The following is a 13,946-nucleotide window of genomic DNA, read 5'->3' on the forward strand; positions in this document are numbered from 1 at the left end:
TAACCGTTGGAAGACAGTGAGAGCCGTTAAAGACTTACTATAAGTACCCATTTATATTGTTTCTTTGATTTCCATTGAAAATTGAAAATTAAATTAATTTTTTTGTATTTTTTTTAACTTCACTTCAGTATTTGCACAAAAAATGATATAAAAATGTTAAAAGTTTACTTTTATTAACGCTTAAAAACTTAAATAATGGAGAACGACCTTCCGACAGCGGAGATTGAACTCGCGACTCTGGAATCCGCCGCTCTGTTAACCAGAAGGTCAGTGGTTCGAGCCCAGCCATCGTTTTTAAATTTTTATTTTATTTTTTTGTATTTTTTATGCAGTGTTAATATTAAATAACTTTTTCTCTGACGCGTTTCGGTGATGTGACCACCACAGGGTAGAAAATATACGCAAAAATAAATGTGCATTACTTTACATTACTAGGTCATGTAAGTATTACAGAAATAATATTTATTTTTACTTTCTATAATAATGCAAATCTTGACGTTTTACTTGGTAATTTTGGAGTAAAAAGTTAGAAATTATTAAATTTACAGCTGTTGTAATTACTCTGTAACACCGCTAGAGGGCAGTAAAAACTTTTTAAAAATATATTTTTACACTTTAAATAAAAATAATCACATTTAAATGCACACACCTCTATTTTAAAAATTGTCATTATGATCTGGCTGTAAAATATGACATTTTAAATCTTGTATTATACAATTATAGTACCTAATGTTTTGTAGATTAACTGTAACTTCAAAGTATAAAGAAAAGAAAAACGTTTTTTTTTTTTTTAATTATTACACTTGTTAAGAATTAGAACAACGTCATATTTATAGCAAACATTTTATTAGATGTACAGAAGTATATACAGAATAAATGACGTTTCAATGTTAGGCTACTGTGATAATGCAGAAAGTGGACGTTTGCGAACCTCAACCTTTAAGAAGAAAATAATCTGCAAACCAGCAGGTTTTCTTTACACTTTAAAGCTTTTTAGTTATCTGAAAAGAAAAACAAATCTACCAGTGAAATGTTAGCTACATCTGTAACAGAAGGAGAGTAAAATCAGCAGTTTATCAAAATTTATCTGGCACTGAAACGTTACAGATCCTCGACGAAGCGTAAAACTATCAGCAGTCCGTCCATCTTCTACTTCTTATTTGTGGTCGGGTCGTGGAGGCAGCAGGTCCAGGAGAGAAACCCAGACCTCCCTCTCCAGCCTCTCCTGGGGGATCCCGAGGTGTTCCCCCACCTCCACCTCGAATGACTCCTTTCCCTGAGGAGGAGCAGCGGCTCTGCTCAGAGCTCCTCAGGCTGAGCCCGGCCGCCCTCCAGGATCTCGTCCTTGCGGTCCTGATCCAAATCGAGAGCTTTGCTTTTCTTCTTCTTCGTCACGATGGACCGGAGCAACTTCCTCATTACTGCAGCCGAGACCTCCATCCACCTCCTGCTCTGTCCTACCATCACTGAACTCTTAGACACCTGAACTCCACTTCTGTTCACCTTCATCTGAACGATAAAGTCTAATCTGAGCTCTACTGCATAAATAAACATCCAATGATCCAAGAAGGCATCTGGTCTTCTTCTCTCGGTTCCTCTCATCCTGAAGGCTTCAGTTCTGATCGTTGGTCGGGAGTTCCAGGCTTATAAAGTCTGAATTTCTCAAACAGAGGTTGTTCTTTCAGCTGCTCCTCTCTCCAGTAAGAGGACCCACGTGATTGTTTTGACTCCAGGTTCCCTTCCTGACCCAACCTGGGGCTCAAACCCGACCCTGGTGCTGACCACACAGATGTTCCTGATGTTTCTTTTCTCCACCAGCAGAAACGTGACGATCCTCACAGCTCAGAGGTGGATTTGTGTCCACATGAAGTCCCTTTTTAAAGATCTGACTCAGCTCCTGAAGGTCAAACATGTCAAGCAGCTTTATGTCCACAAACGTCTCTTTGTCTTTTTATAAAAGTTTCCAGTCAGTGTTTTACTTGTTTGTAGAAAAATGTTCGCGTCACATTCATCCTTTCACAGCTCGCAGCGGTCGTCCACAGCCTTATAGCGGTCCATGATACTCAGGACGTCCTCCAGGATGGACGGGCCCAGGTCCAAGTCCAGCCCGGCCATGGAGTCGGACCGCGGCACACCGGCGGGGCGGAAGGAGGCGCAGGGCGACTCGCTGCGATCGCTCCCCGCGTCCTCGTTGCTCAGGCCGGCGTCAGAGTCCCGCCGGACGTTCAGGGGACCGCAGGTCTCAGACATGGAGTCCTCGGAGGACAACTCAGAGAAGGAGCCGGAGGACGGGACGAGGCTGTGGACGGCGGGGGACAGAGCGTCCTCGCTGTCCTCGCAGAGCGACCGCAGCTGCTGGCCGTTGGTCCGTCTGTGGCTCTGCTGAGGGGTGTGGTCGCCCAGGTGGAGGCGTGGCGGTTTGGGCGGGGCCTGTTCGTGGGCGCTGAACATGGGCATGGAGACGGTGTTCCTCAGCAGCCCGTTGGTCTGATGCTGGAAGCCGTTGCAGCCCGGCGCCTCCTGCTGGGCTGCGCCGTTCTGCGGCCGGCTCAGCGACGGCAGCATGTCCATCTTCCCCTGGAGGAAGCCCACGTCCCCAAACATGTCCCCCTCCCCCTCGGGCCCCACGTGCGCGCTGTGGCGAACGTCGCCCAGCGGCGGGCTGATCATGTCGCCTGACAGGACGTCCCGGAGCTTCAGCTTCTTCCCCTTCTTGGGCGTCGTAGTTTTCAGGTAGATGGGCGTATTTACAGGCATCCTGCTTCCAACCGGCAGGAACAAAGAAACTGACAAAAACCCAGAAGGAGTCGGTCAGGTCTGATCCCAGATCAGCTCCCTCACCGAACAGCCATTTTGATCCAAACAGCTCCTGGTTTCTGTTCCTGCTCAGGCAGGAAGGGCTCGCTCTGCCGGGCCGGGCTGGGCCGGGCCTCCGGAGAAGCTTCAGGAATGTGACATCAGCACCCCGGAGATCTGTGAGGAGACACGAGAGGGACAGAGGGAGTCAAAAAGGAGGCCGAAAAGAGGAGGAGGAGATTTACAACCCTCCAGGAATCCTCCTCTGTTTACCAAACCGGGTCTGCTCGCCCCGAACTGAGTCAGAACCCAAGAAAACATGAAAATCTGTGACAGAAACTCGGATTAAAACTCAACTCTGGAGAAGAAAACGAGCAGTTTGTCATCTTTAAGTTCCTAAAAACTGACTCTGCAGAACGGAACGTTTACAAAACTTCATTTCATTTTTATTACATTTAAAACTTTTCTGTCAAACTAACTGTTCTGCAGCCAACACACACCAAGATGGCCGCCACAGTCAGTCCACCTTAACCAACACAGAAACCATCAGTTCTGAATTATTAGCTGGACTTTAAACGTTCTCAGAGTTAATTTAAACCTTTAAAACAATCCTTATCGTCTTATTTTAGCGGTAAACCGAGTCGTTACTCTGCTCTGTCCCTGTGGACTCTTTACAGAAAACAACCAGATCTGATCAGCTTTTATTTTGAAAAGACCAGAAAATACAAATGCAATCTTTGCTCCTTAAATGGAGAATAATTTTTATTTCAGGCCGTTTAATCGACCCTGTTCTGTTTGTTGACGCCTGAAACTGCAGGAAACTTGGATTTATTTCCCCGAAATCATCTGTTTGTCTGCCTGTTAGCAAAATATCTCATGAACCAGCTGTTGGATTTCAATGAAACTCTCAGACAGAAATCAGCGGAAACACGTCGACAACTGAACAACGTTCGAGGTTAGCCCGAATCAAAATGGCCACCACATCAACAGACACAGACTCGGTCAGTTCTATGGCTGAGAGTCGTTAACGGGGAAGCAACAGCTGCACAGCTGCACATCTGGATGGGGCAAATATAAACTCCATCTTTCCAACTTGCTGCTGTAAAATAAAACCAGAACAAAGAGCGTCATCACATCCGATTTCTTCCCGTTCAAAGAGCTTCAAATGTTGATTTATAGACTCTTTAATTTCTCCCCTCGACGCCCAAATCCACAAATATCTCCCGAAACAAAAGAGGGGGCGTGTCCATCTGAGCCGCACAGTTATTAAAGACGACATCTTTCAGTCGTAAAGAGAACAAATGAAACGTCTCAGGGAAGGGATGACTCACACAGATGTTAGACAAACCATCAGAAACACGCCAACGCCGGTCCGGACCGGTTCAGGCGGGCGCCACCCGAGACCGTTAGCTTCTGTCCGTCTGGAGAAAAACATTTACGATCCCTCAGAAGTTAAAGGGAAAGTTCAGATCTTTGGGCTCGGTGGGGAAGTTCAGCTCACAGCTAGGCGGAGCTATCCCTGCAGGAAGTGCCACAGCTAGCCGCTGCTGCCGCCTTCCACGCTTGGAAATAACCAGAAAGTTTCATCTAAATAAAACAAAAATGGACGGCGGCGCGAAGGTTTAACAAACAGCGTGAGAACGCTACATGTTTTCGGCTCTGACTAGCCGTTAGCTCATCAGTCCGGTCTGAATAAACAGATTTTCTCTCCGTAACGAGACGCCTCAGTTCGACAGAGAGGAGAAACAAATACGAGACAGTTTTATTTAGAATTTAAAGTAAAGCCGGCGATCATGTGGAGCAAGATGGGATCAGTCGTCCGTTCACCTCACTGCAAAATAAAATAAAATGAAATAAAATAAAATAAAATAAAATGTCTCTTTCATCCAGTCTGAACTGTAACCCACTCTGGAAAGTTCTCGTAAAAACGATAATAAAAACATTTATTAAATTAAACAAAAACTTGATTTAAATCTTTAATCTTCTGTTTTTCTAAACCCAGCCACGCTTACCTCACGTGTGACTACCGCCCCAAACCGTCACGGTACCAGTAAACGTACCTTACTATCTGCAACAGGTAAGATATTAACCGTTCGTGTACGCTCCGTAAAGTCCCTCTTTCAAAGACCTGAACGATGTAAAACTCCAAACATGGCCACCGTGGATTCTAAAAACACTTTTTACTGATTCTGAATAAAAGTTTGAGGGATCAAACATGTAAAGGCTTCAGGGAGGAAATACTCGAAACGAGGAGTCACTCCGGATGAATCTGGTTTAAATAGAAGTCCTTATTATGTCATAAATATGATAATTAATCACAGAGTTTATATCTTAAAGGCGCAGCGACGCCCTGAATGTTTCACAGATTTTAGTCCCGTCCTCTCAGCTGGTCCCAGCCTGAGACCAGATTCGCTTCGCTCCTCGTCCAGGAGCTTCAGGAGGCGATCCGTCCCGTCCCGTCCCGTCTCGTCGCAGAACCTCACCAGGAACCTGATGACGATGCAATCCACCCCAGAAGAGTCCGATCCGACATCTGGTTCTGCCCCCAGGCTCCGTTTGTTTCCCGACTCCGCTGAAACGAGTCAGAGAGCCGCCCGGGAGTCCTGACGCAACCCGACAGACTCCAACCAGCGCACCTGAACGCACCACGGCGTCAAACGGGACGGCTGGTCCTTCTGAAGCTCATTTAGTTTGTTTGTAGGAAATAAAAACCCACAAAAGGCCACTGAAACAACTTGAAACTAATAAAAGTAATTATTAAAAAATAATACTGATAATCAACAAATGAAACTCAGTCTCTGATTTTTAATTTTGGTTCAACAGAATCATTTAAATGAAGCTGATCTGGTTCTGTTGCTCAACCTCTGAGACTTCAGCACCTGTCCACAGGTGTCCACAGGTGTCCTGGTCCACTCCTCCTGAGCTGCTCCAGCTGTCTCAGGTCTGAAGGCTTCCTCCTCCAGATGTTTCAGCTCCTTCCACAGATGTTCAGCAGGATTTAGATCAGGGCTCAGAAGGCCTCTTCAGAACGGTCCAATGTTTGGTTCTGACCCGTTCTTGGTGTTGTGGGTCCTGATCCTGTTGGACCCATGAGCTGAGACTGAGACCGAGCTTTCTGACTCTGAGCAGCACATCTGGCTCCAGGAAGCCTTGATAGTCTTGAGGTTTCATTGGACCCTGAACAGATTCAGGACCAGAACAGAACCGGGCCTCCTCCATGTCCCCCTGTAGGTTCAGGGTTCTGGTTTGGGTCTGTGGACACAGACCTGATGGGACTTGTTGACAAAAAGCTTCTGTCTTCAGGACGTCCTCCCAGAAGCTCTGTGGATTCTCAAGATGCATTTTTTATTATCTGTCTCTTCAGTTTGTCACCAGTTGTCCTCTTGTGGACATGTTCAGGCAGGTTGTCTCCAGTCCTGTGGACCTTAATCTCCTGTAGTCTCAGGGACATCCAGCTGCTTGGAGACGGTCTTATAGTCTTCACCTTCAATCATTGTCTTTCTGAGCTCCTGAGACAACTCTGTCCTCAGCTTCCTGTCCTCCATGTTCAGTGTGGTACACACCATGATACCAATCAGCCCTGTGACTACCTGTCCCCCTTTAAGCAGGCAGACTGACTGATTCCAGGACTGAAGACACCATCCTTCGTGTCAAGATCAGTTTTATTAGTTTAATTCAAAACTAATTATTATTACCTGATTTTTAGTCATTTTTTATTACTTTTGTTAGTTTCAAGTTGTTTCTTTGACTAAAGTGTTTTTTTTTTAATACAAACAAACTTGTCTGCATCAAACTACTGGAGAAAACGCTTTAAAATTTAAAATCTGCTCAGTCTGCCTTTGGTTTTCCTCCAGTCGAACGGATCCGATGATTAACCTGCAGCTGTGATTCATTCCTGGTTCTTGCAGGAATCTGGGTTTTCCTGGCCTGATGGGAACAGGTTTCAGGAGTCCCCCCTCCTCCTCCTCGTCTTCCTCACTCTGATGACTTCCTCCCCCTCGCTGGCTTCATTCACCTGACCCAGGGAGTCCAACAAAAGGAAAGGTTGTGGAGATTCAGGAGATTACAGCTGAAAGCCTGAGAGTCTAATTACCTCCCTGACTTCATGTGTTATGTAACCGCAGCCTGTGAGATCATCTCATGTCCTCCTGAAGGCTCTCCAAACCGCTGATTGGTTCCAGTGGAACAAACCTTCCTGTTTCAGCTCTAATCCCAGCAGTTATTTATACAAACCGAGATGTGAGGCAGTTCGGACTGGATCTGTTGGATTTGATCACATCTGAGTCACCATTTCTTCATCTGTGGCGCATCTGCTGCAAATTACATCATCACCACCATCATCATCATCATCATCAGCCAGACTGCGCCCACGGATCGGGGACTAAATCACATTTAGGATAACATGTAAACATAAAGCAGGAAAAAGGTGATAAATGTGAAATATTCCTCCGGTGCCAAACTGCGCACAAAGGGAGTGTCACACAGAGTTCCCTAACCTGTCTCTGTCAACAAGTAAAATGTTACACAACTCACTTTTTTACTCTTTTTTTTTTGTCAGGAAACAAAAAAGCCTTGTTGCTGTGTCCGCTGACCACACGTTTAACCACATTTATTAAAAAAAAAAACACCAAATAAAGTCATTATAAGGCGAAGTTTACCTTTTAAAAACGAGCCGTGGCTCCTCTGAGAGTAAAATCGTGGAAAGTTTCGGTTGTAAAAGAATCCACGGAAGCCGAGGGGAGCTCCTGGGAGGGTGAAGCTCTTACTGACGGGTTTTTATTCCTGCCTGTGGGTCGATCTGGACGGAGAAAGTTAAAGCCTCTCAGCCGACAGAGTTCAATCAGATCAGCCGGAGCGAGCGCGGCGACATCCGGTTTGTCACTTCAGAACAAAAGCACGCGCGGAAAAAAAGCGAAGCGAAATCACATCAAAAATAACTTTTGCCTTCAGAATCATTTTTGTTAAATAGCCTCAGCAACCTTGATAAATAAAACTTTATCTTAGGGTGCGAACAAACTACGAAGGAGCGGTGCTTTTATTGTTTACTGATTTATTCTGAAGGAAAGAAGCCTCCGCTTCTGGTTTACTTTCGGCTGCCATTCAGCAGCTTGAAGCGGGATTTTTAATCCTTTGGAAACCATGAGGGCTGTTCTGATGATGAATACATGACGAAGTTTTTTTTGTAAAATTCCCAGGAAAGATAATTAAAACTGCTCGGAAACGGCTGCACGTCTCTGGCACTCCCTTCTAATAAATAACATGTGTGGAAGCAGTTAAAAGTGAATCTGTGATTCTGTTCATTTATGGAGCCAGAGAAAGAAAATTACTCATTTATTGTCCACTTATTGTTGTCCTGGTTTTTGTTTTTCACAGCAGACTTTGTGCTATTTTAGGCATTAATAACAAAACCTTCAGCTCATTTAGAAAATGGCTGCTGTGACTTTTTAAACTTTTCTAAATAATTAACGTTATTTACAAACATTTTCCCCATAGAAACCCATTAAGATGCCTTCAGTTCTTTTTCAAACCTTCAGCTGCTGGCTCTGATTTTATCTTCGACTACTTTAAGTTTTTAACTAGCCTTTCCCTCTCTTTAGCTTTTAGCTAACGTTGTATCATTTTTAGCTTTTAGCTAGCTTTCTGCTGTTTTTAGCAAATCTTTACTACTCTTTCAAGTTTTAGTTGTTGTTTTTTTGTAGCTACTATTCTCATTTTAGCTTTCATCTATCCCTTTGCTAATAGTGGTTTTAGCTACCATTTTGCAACATTGGGTTTCTAGCTAGTGTTTGGCTTTTAGCTAGCTTTTGCTAAATGTAGGTTTTAGCTTCTTTTTTACGACTTTAGCTTTTAGCCATCCCTTTGCTAATATTAGCTACCATTTAAGCTTTTAGCTTCAAGCTAATATTCTGCTACTTTTAACTTTTCTGTTAAAACCAACCCAAAAAAGCCCGTAGGATTGCATGGAGAACGCTCCGAATCCTATTAAAACTGAAAGTAGTCATTGGACTGATTACCCATGTGGGTCAGCCCGGTTTAAAATGGCTGCCACAGTTAATCTAAAAAAGGCTGCAACTTGGTGATTCTTAAAGATATTGAGCTGAAGTTTGGTGTGGTAGTAGCTGCCGGTGATCTCAAAGACATCATCTGACTGCTGACGGATCCTTCGGCTCTTTGGTTTTCAAGGATATTTTTAAAAAACAACAAATAAAAACCTGTTTCTCTGACTGAGTTAACTCCTGCTGCCTGAAAACAACTCAAATACAGTTTAAAAACATTATTTTTCAGATTAATTTTAACCTTTAACGTCTTTATTTTGCTGATTTTGTGAGAGGAATATTCTCTTTACCTCCCTGGGAATTTCGTGCCTCTAAGCTCTGAATGTTGGGACGACAGCTGCTGTCTCGTGCCTCACGTGCCCGCTCAGAGCGCCCGTATCTGGGTTAGTCAAACACAACATTTGACTTATTTTTTCCACAGAGCCACGAAGTCTGAGCATCGCAGGGAGTAATTGTGCGATTAAATGAGCCTTCAAACCGTTCCTGCTGGCTCGGTGGAAGCCTGCCGGAGCAGAGCGAGCCTGAAGCTCGGGTTAATTACAGCCAGGTAACGAGGAGAACGTCCATGTTTGCAGAAACATCTCGTTTGCAGCCTCTGGAGGCAAATTAAAGCTGTTCGCTCTGAGCTGAAGCAGCAGAATGCAGAAACTCTTAACGCCGCAGAGTCTACGACCTCAAACACAGAAATGAAGCGACGTTGTGTTAAAATGTAAAATAAAAACAGAACTGCGTCATAAACTGAGTATTTACTCACAACGGAACACAGAAAACATCTCAAATGTTGAAACTAAAACATTTTTATGAAAAGAATAAAGTGAATTTGACGGCAGCAACTAGTCTCCAGATGTTCCAGATGTTTCTCCTCTTCTTCTCCCATCAGTCTGTAAACATCTGGACCTGAGGTTGTCCCATTCTGTCTGTCGTTCTAAAACCTGGAGTAATGCACCTCCATACCATCAGAGAGGCAGGCTGACCTCTTTGGTCCAGAGGAGACACATCTGTTCACATCTGGCTTCTTCTTTGCCTGATAGAGCTTTAAGCAGCATCTGTGGACGGCACGGTGAGCTGTGTTTACAGAACAGAACCAGAACCAGCCTTGACCTTTGACCTCAGAGGTTTCTGCAGATTCTTCAGATCTGTTGATGATTTTAGGACCTGGAGATGAAATTATTCCTGTTTTCAGACAGTTTCTCTCAGCCTGGTGAACCTCTGCCCATCTTTCCTTCTTTAGATTCAGCCTCTAAATCCTCTTTTTATCTCCACTCCTCTCACTGACCTGCTGACAATTAACCTCATTAGTTACTAAAAGCTCCTCCAGATGTTTCTCATTCGTCCCGCTCACTTTTACAGCCTTTTGTTGCCTCTGGAACAACTTTTTTGTGATGTTGCTGCCATTAAAATAAAAATAAACTTTTTTTTTGCCCCAGAAAAAGCATTTAGCTTAAACCTTTGATATGTTTACTGTTTTATTGTGAATTTCTGCCAAGCTTCATTAAAAAGATCCAGATTGTGATCTTATAACAACCCCTGATATTTCCTGCTGAATAATTTTTAAGTATTATTACAAACCAACACTAACTAAAAACACGCCCTCCTTGGCAGAGATAAGAACTTATTGATGTTTGAAATTTGCAAATCGTTGCGTTCTGTTTTTATTTGCATTTTACAGAAAGTTTCAGGAGTTTATTCTGGAACCGTCTAAGTTTCTAAAGTTGCACAAGAAGCAAAAACAACCTCTGGGTTTTAAATGTTTTCCATCTCTTCTTGTTTAAAGATCAGCCTTCCTGTTTGTCGCTGCACGACACGCTTCCTGCTGCAGTTTTGGCTTTTTGCTGCGTCTTCGGCAGAATGTTTCTCAAACGAGACAAAATGAAAGCTGGAGTTTTTCTCTCAGTCTGTCGGAGCGACGTTCCCACTCTCTGCACGCCGAGGGGAATGTGTAAACCAGATAAGGCCAGGGTTACACAACCGCTCTGAAAGATGTCACACAGCAGGAATTTTCTGCGACACAAGTTAAATAAATCCACACACACACCTTACCCCACGCTAAGACCCCCAGAGAGGTTCTGAAGTAGGGGTGTGGGGGGCGTTTTACCCCAAACAAAGAACTAGAGAGCAGCCTGAGCTGAAGGAAAACACGAGGACAAAGGATTAGTTTTTCTGTTTGTCTCTCCAGATCGTCCCGAGCTGCAGAACCACATCCAGAACCGAGCCGTCTCCCCTCCGGGTTCTGTACGCAACCAGGTGGAAATAATCTGTCACGATCTGAGGCGGAGTTTCACAATAAAAGACTCTCGGATTTAATTAATCTCTTCCCAGAAAGTTTATTCATCGGCTGCTGAGGTTCAGGATTAAAAGTTTCATTTAAGACTCTTACCTCATCTCTGTGACTGATGAGCAAAACGTGGATCGCAGCCGTTTCAAAACAACTTGAGTCTGAAAAACAAAGGAAGACAAGTCTGCGAGTTTATGTCTGTTAGCAAAATATCTCATGAGCCACTGGATGAATTTCAATGAAACTCCCACTTTAAAAACCCCAAACATGGGCTATAACTCGTCAGTTTTACAAACATCGAGCTGAAAGCTGGGGTGGTAGTAGCTGAGCGCTAAAACCTCGGCGTTCCAGGCAGCGAAGACATGCGTCAACTTTTATTTTAGTTTAACTTTACCTTAACTTAAACACCCATAAACCAACACATCAACCAAAAAAAATACAAAAAGGAATTCAAACACAACTTTGGAACCCGTTACCATGAAAAAGGAAGATAATCAGATATCTTTGCTCCATCTTTGAAACATTAAGAAACTTTTAGACTCGTCTGTTTCATAAAAACCCAAATCTGACGAACAGATCTTTTCTTCCTGACGTTCTTCAGATAAACCCTGCACATAAAACTGTGTGTGTGTGTGTGAGTGAGCTGCCCCAATGACCAACATGAGGGCGTTTTTTCCACTTCTGAGCAGAGAAAGTCATGAATGACACGACGGAGACACGGAGTGACCTCACAGTCAGGAATTCTGGGAATCTGTCAGTAAATGAAGCTCCATGTGTTTCCACTTCTGGGACTTACAGAGCCGGATAAAAAAGGATAAAAAAGAAACTTAAGAGCCGAGAACAAGAAAAACAACAAGAGAGAAAACAAAACTAACAGCTTTGGTTCCTTTTACAGCATGGAGGGGATTTCTAAGACGTCTTTATAACCGTCATTATTAGTTGTAGATTCTTAAATTAGCCAGATGAAGACATGACACCCGTGTCCACAGTGTCCTAATGTCCTGAAGACACGTTCTGCGTCCCTGCTCCGGCCTCTTCCTCTTCCTCTCTTTCTCTGCTGGCGTCTATTTCTGTGTGTTTGTTCCAGGCGGGCGTGGACTCTGACCCTCCGGACGACCTCCGCGTCTCTGCAGGGAGGAGCGGGACGAATACATGCCAGAGGAGGAGAGGATTGTGGGAAAAGGAGAGTTTGTGTTGATGTTCCTGCCTCCTGTCGCGTTTCTCTCACTTCGCTCGTTGTTTTTACTCGATTTTTACAAAATGTTGCTGGAAAAACTGAGAATCGTTCACTTGGCTGAGTTTGTGACAAACTTCCTCTCCAAAAAAAAAAAAAAAATTATCCACAGCATCAGCAGTTGCTTATTAAAAAAAAAAAACGACTCTTTTGTTTAACTTGGCAGTCAGGGAGCGACAGACACAGGTGTGTGTGGTTACCGTGGTGACCATGATGAGCCACTGGCAGCAGATTTAACATTTATTTTGATCTCGGTTCTCTTTATACAATTTAAGCATCAAAATGTTGGATTTTTTTCCCCTTAGCTTAAATGATCACAGAACGATTTGGGCTTTGGCAGCTTCTGATTGGTTAATTGACGCCACTGAGTTAATTGGAGCCTCACCTGTGGGTGTGAACTGTGATTGGTGAGTTTGGAAATGAAGACCTTCATGTTTGGAGACGTGTCCTCCGGTCTGCTGCGACTAAAACTCGCCGTCGTTACATTTGGAGGAGAAAGAGGGAAAGCTTGAACTGTCCTAACTGTGAAGCACGGAGGTGGCAGCATCGTGTTACTGCAGCCAAACAGATCGAGAGGAAAGAACATGACGTGTTAACATCGAAGCAACGTCTGAAGACGTCAGGCAGGAAGTTAGAGCTGATGGACCCGGAGTTCTGGAGACATCCGGTCCGGTTCCACCAGTTCTGTCGGGAAAAACGGGACAAAACTCCAGACAATCAGACCAAAAACTAACTGACTATCCTGACTGACCTCAAACAGGAAGTTTAATCCGATTCAGTGTCAGAAAGTGAGAAACGAACGGTTCTGTGTCAACATGGTTCTAAATAAAGACGCTTCAGTTTGATCAGAGGAGTTCGCCACAGTTCACTGTCGGCTCGGAGCCACGTGAACTTTGACCCCCGGCTCCAACCTTCATGATTTCTCCAGGAACTCAGAGACGCTGTCAGTGTTCTCGCCTGACGGTCCGCAGGAAAACAGAAAGTAGGCGTGTTTTCCTAAATGCCAGCGGCTTCCTGTCAGCCCGAGGGTTGAGGTCAGACACTCTGGAGGCCATTTTGGGGTTTGAGTTTACAGCTGACAGGAACCTCCGCGGCCGAAACAAGACAAACAAACACGCAGCTCAGGCCCTGTTGGTTCTGGATCTCCTCCAGGAGGATAAAGGTGTGTGTGTGTGCGTGTGTCCCCTTAAACAACACCCAGAGATCCTCCTCCAGAAGCCCGGCGGCGGCGGCGCTGACTGCGGCGCTGCAGAGCGTGTTGGAGCGAACATGCTGTTCTGGGCCCGGCCCGCTCCACAACAGGAAGTGGAGATGTTGATGTTGGAGTCTGTGGGAATGAAGGATGACGTCCGCCTCATCCGAGTCTGAGGCTTCATGGAGGCAAACAAGATGGCAGCAGGAGAACCGCTCGGTTTCTTGCTGCTGTCGGAGGTTCTGGATCATCTGTGAGAACGTAGAGGAGAACTTCAGGTGGAACCGAGTCTGAACGGGAGAGTTTAATTAGAACCAGCCCTGCAGAACCAGCCCTGAGGAACTAGCCCTGTAGAACCAGCCCTGCAGAACCATCACTGCAGAACCAGCCCTG

General features: G+C 44.7%; 1 protein-coding gene across 2 annotated transcripts; it reads right to left on the bottom strand.

Moving 5' to 3' along the window:
• Window positions 1-826: 826 nt before the first annotated feature.
• On the bottom strand, window positions 827-13,940 carry zgc:154093 (uncharacterized protein LOC777623 homolog). Of its 2 annotated transcripts, XM_017436262.3 has the most exons (4): window positions 12,747-13,940; window positions 11,230-11,288; window positions 7,455-7,594; window positions 827-2,973 (listed from the first exon to the last, which is right to left on the bottom strand). In XM_017436262.3, exon 4 carries the CDS (start codon window positions 2,755-2,757, stop codon window positions 2,017-2,019), a length of 741 nt encoding a protein of 246 aa, XP_017291751.1. In that variant the 5' UTR covers window positions 2,758-2,973; window positions 7,455-7,594; window positions 11,230-11,288; window positions 12,747-13,940; the 3' UTR covers window positions 827-2,016. The 2 variants fall into 2 exon arrangements, with proteins under 2 accessions (XP_017291751.1, XP_037835683.1); XM_037979755.1 differs by lacking the exon at window positions 7,455-7,594.
• Between the last annotated feature and the right edge of the window lie 6 nt (window positions 13,941-13,946).

This window comes from Kryptolebias marmoratus, linkage group LG2 (genome assembly GCF_001649575.2).
Source record: "Kryptolebias marmoratus isolate JLee-2015 linkage group LG2, ASM164957v2, whole genome shotgun sequence".
Lineage (NCBI taxonomy): Eukaryota > Metazoa > Chordata > Actinopteri > Cyprinodontiformes > Rivulidae > Kryptolebias > Kryptolebias marmoratus.

Bases quoted from the DNA above. Each gene is read 5' to 3' on its own strand.
- zgc:154093 (XM_037979755.1), bottom strand. From the start codon at position 2,757: ATGCCTGTAAATACGCCCATCTACCTGAAAACTACGACGCCCAAGAAG.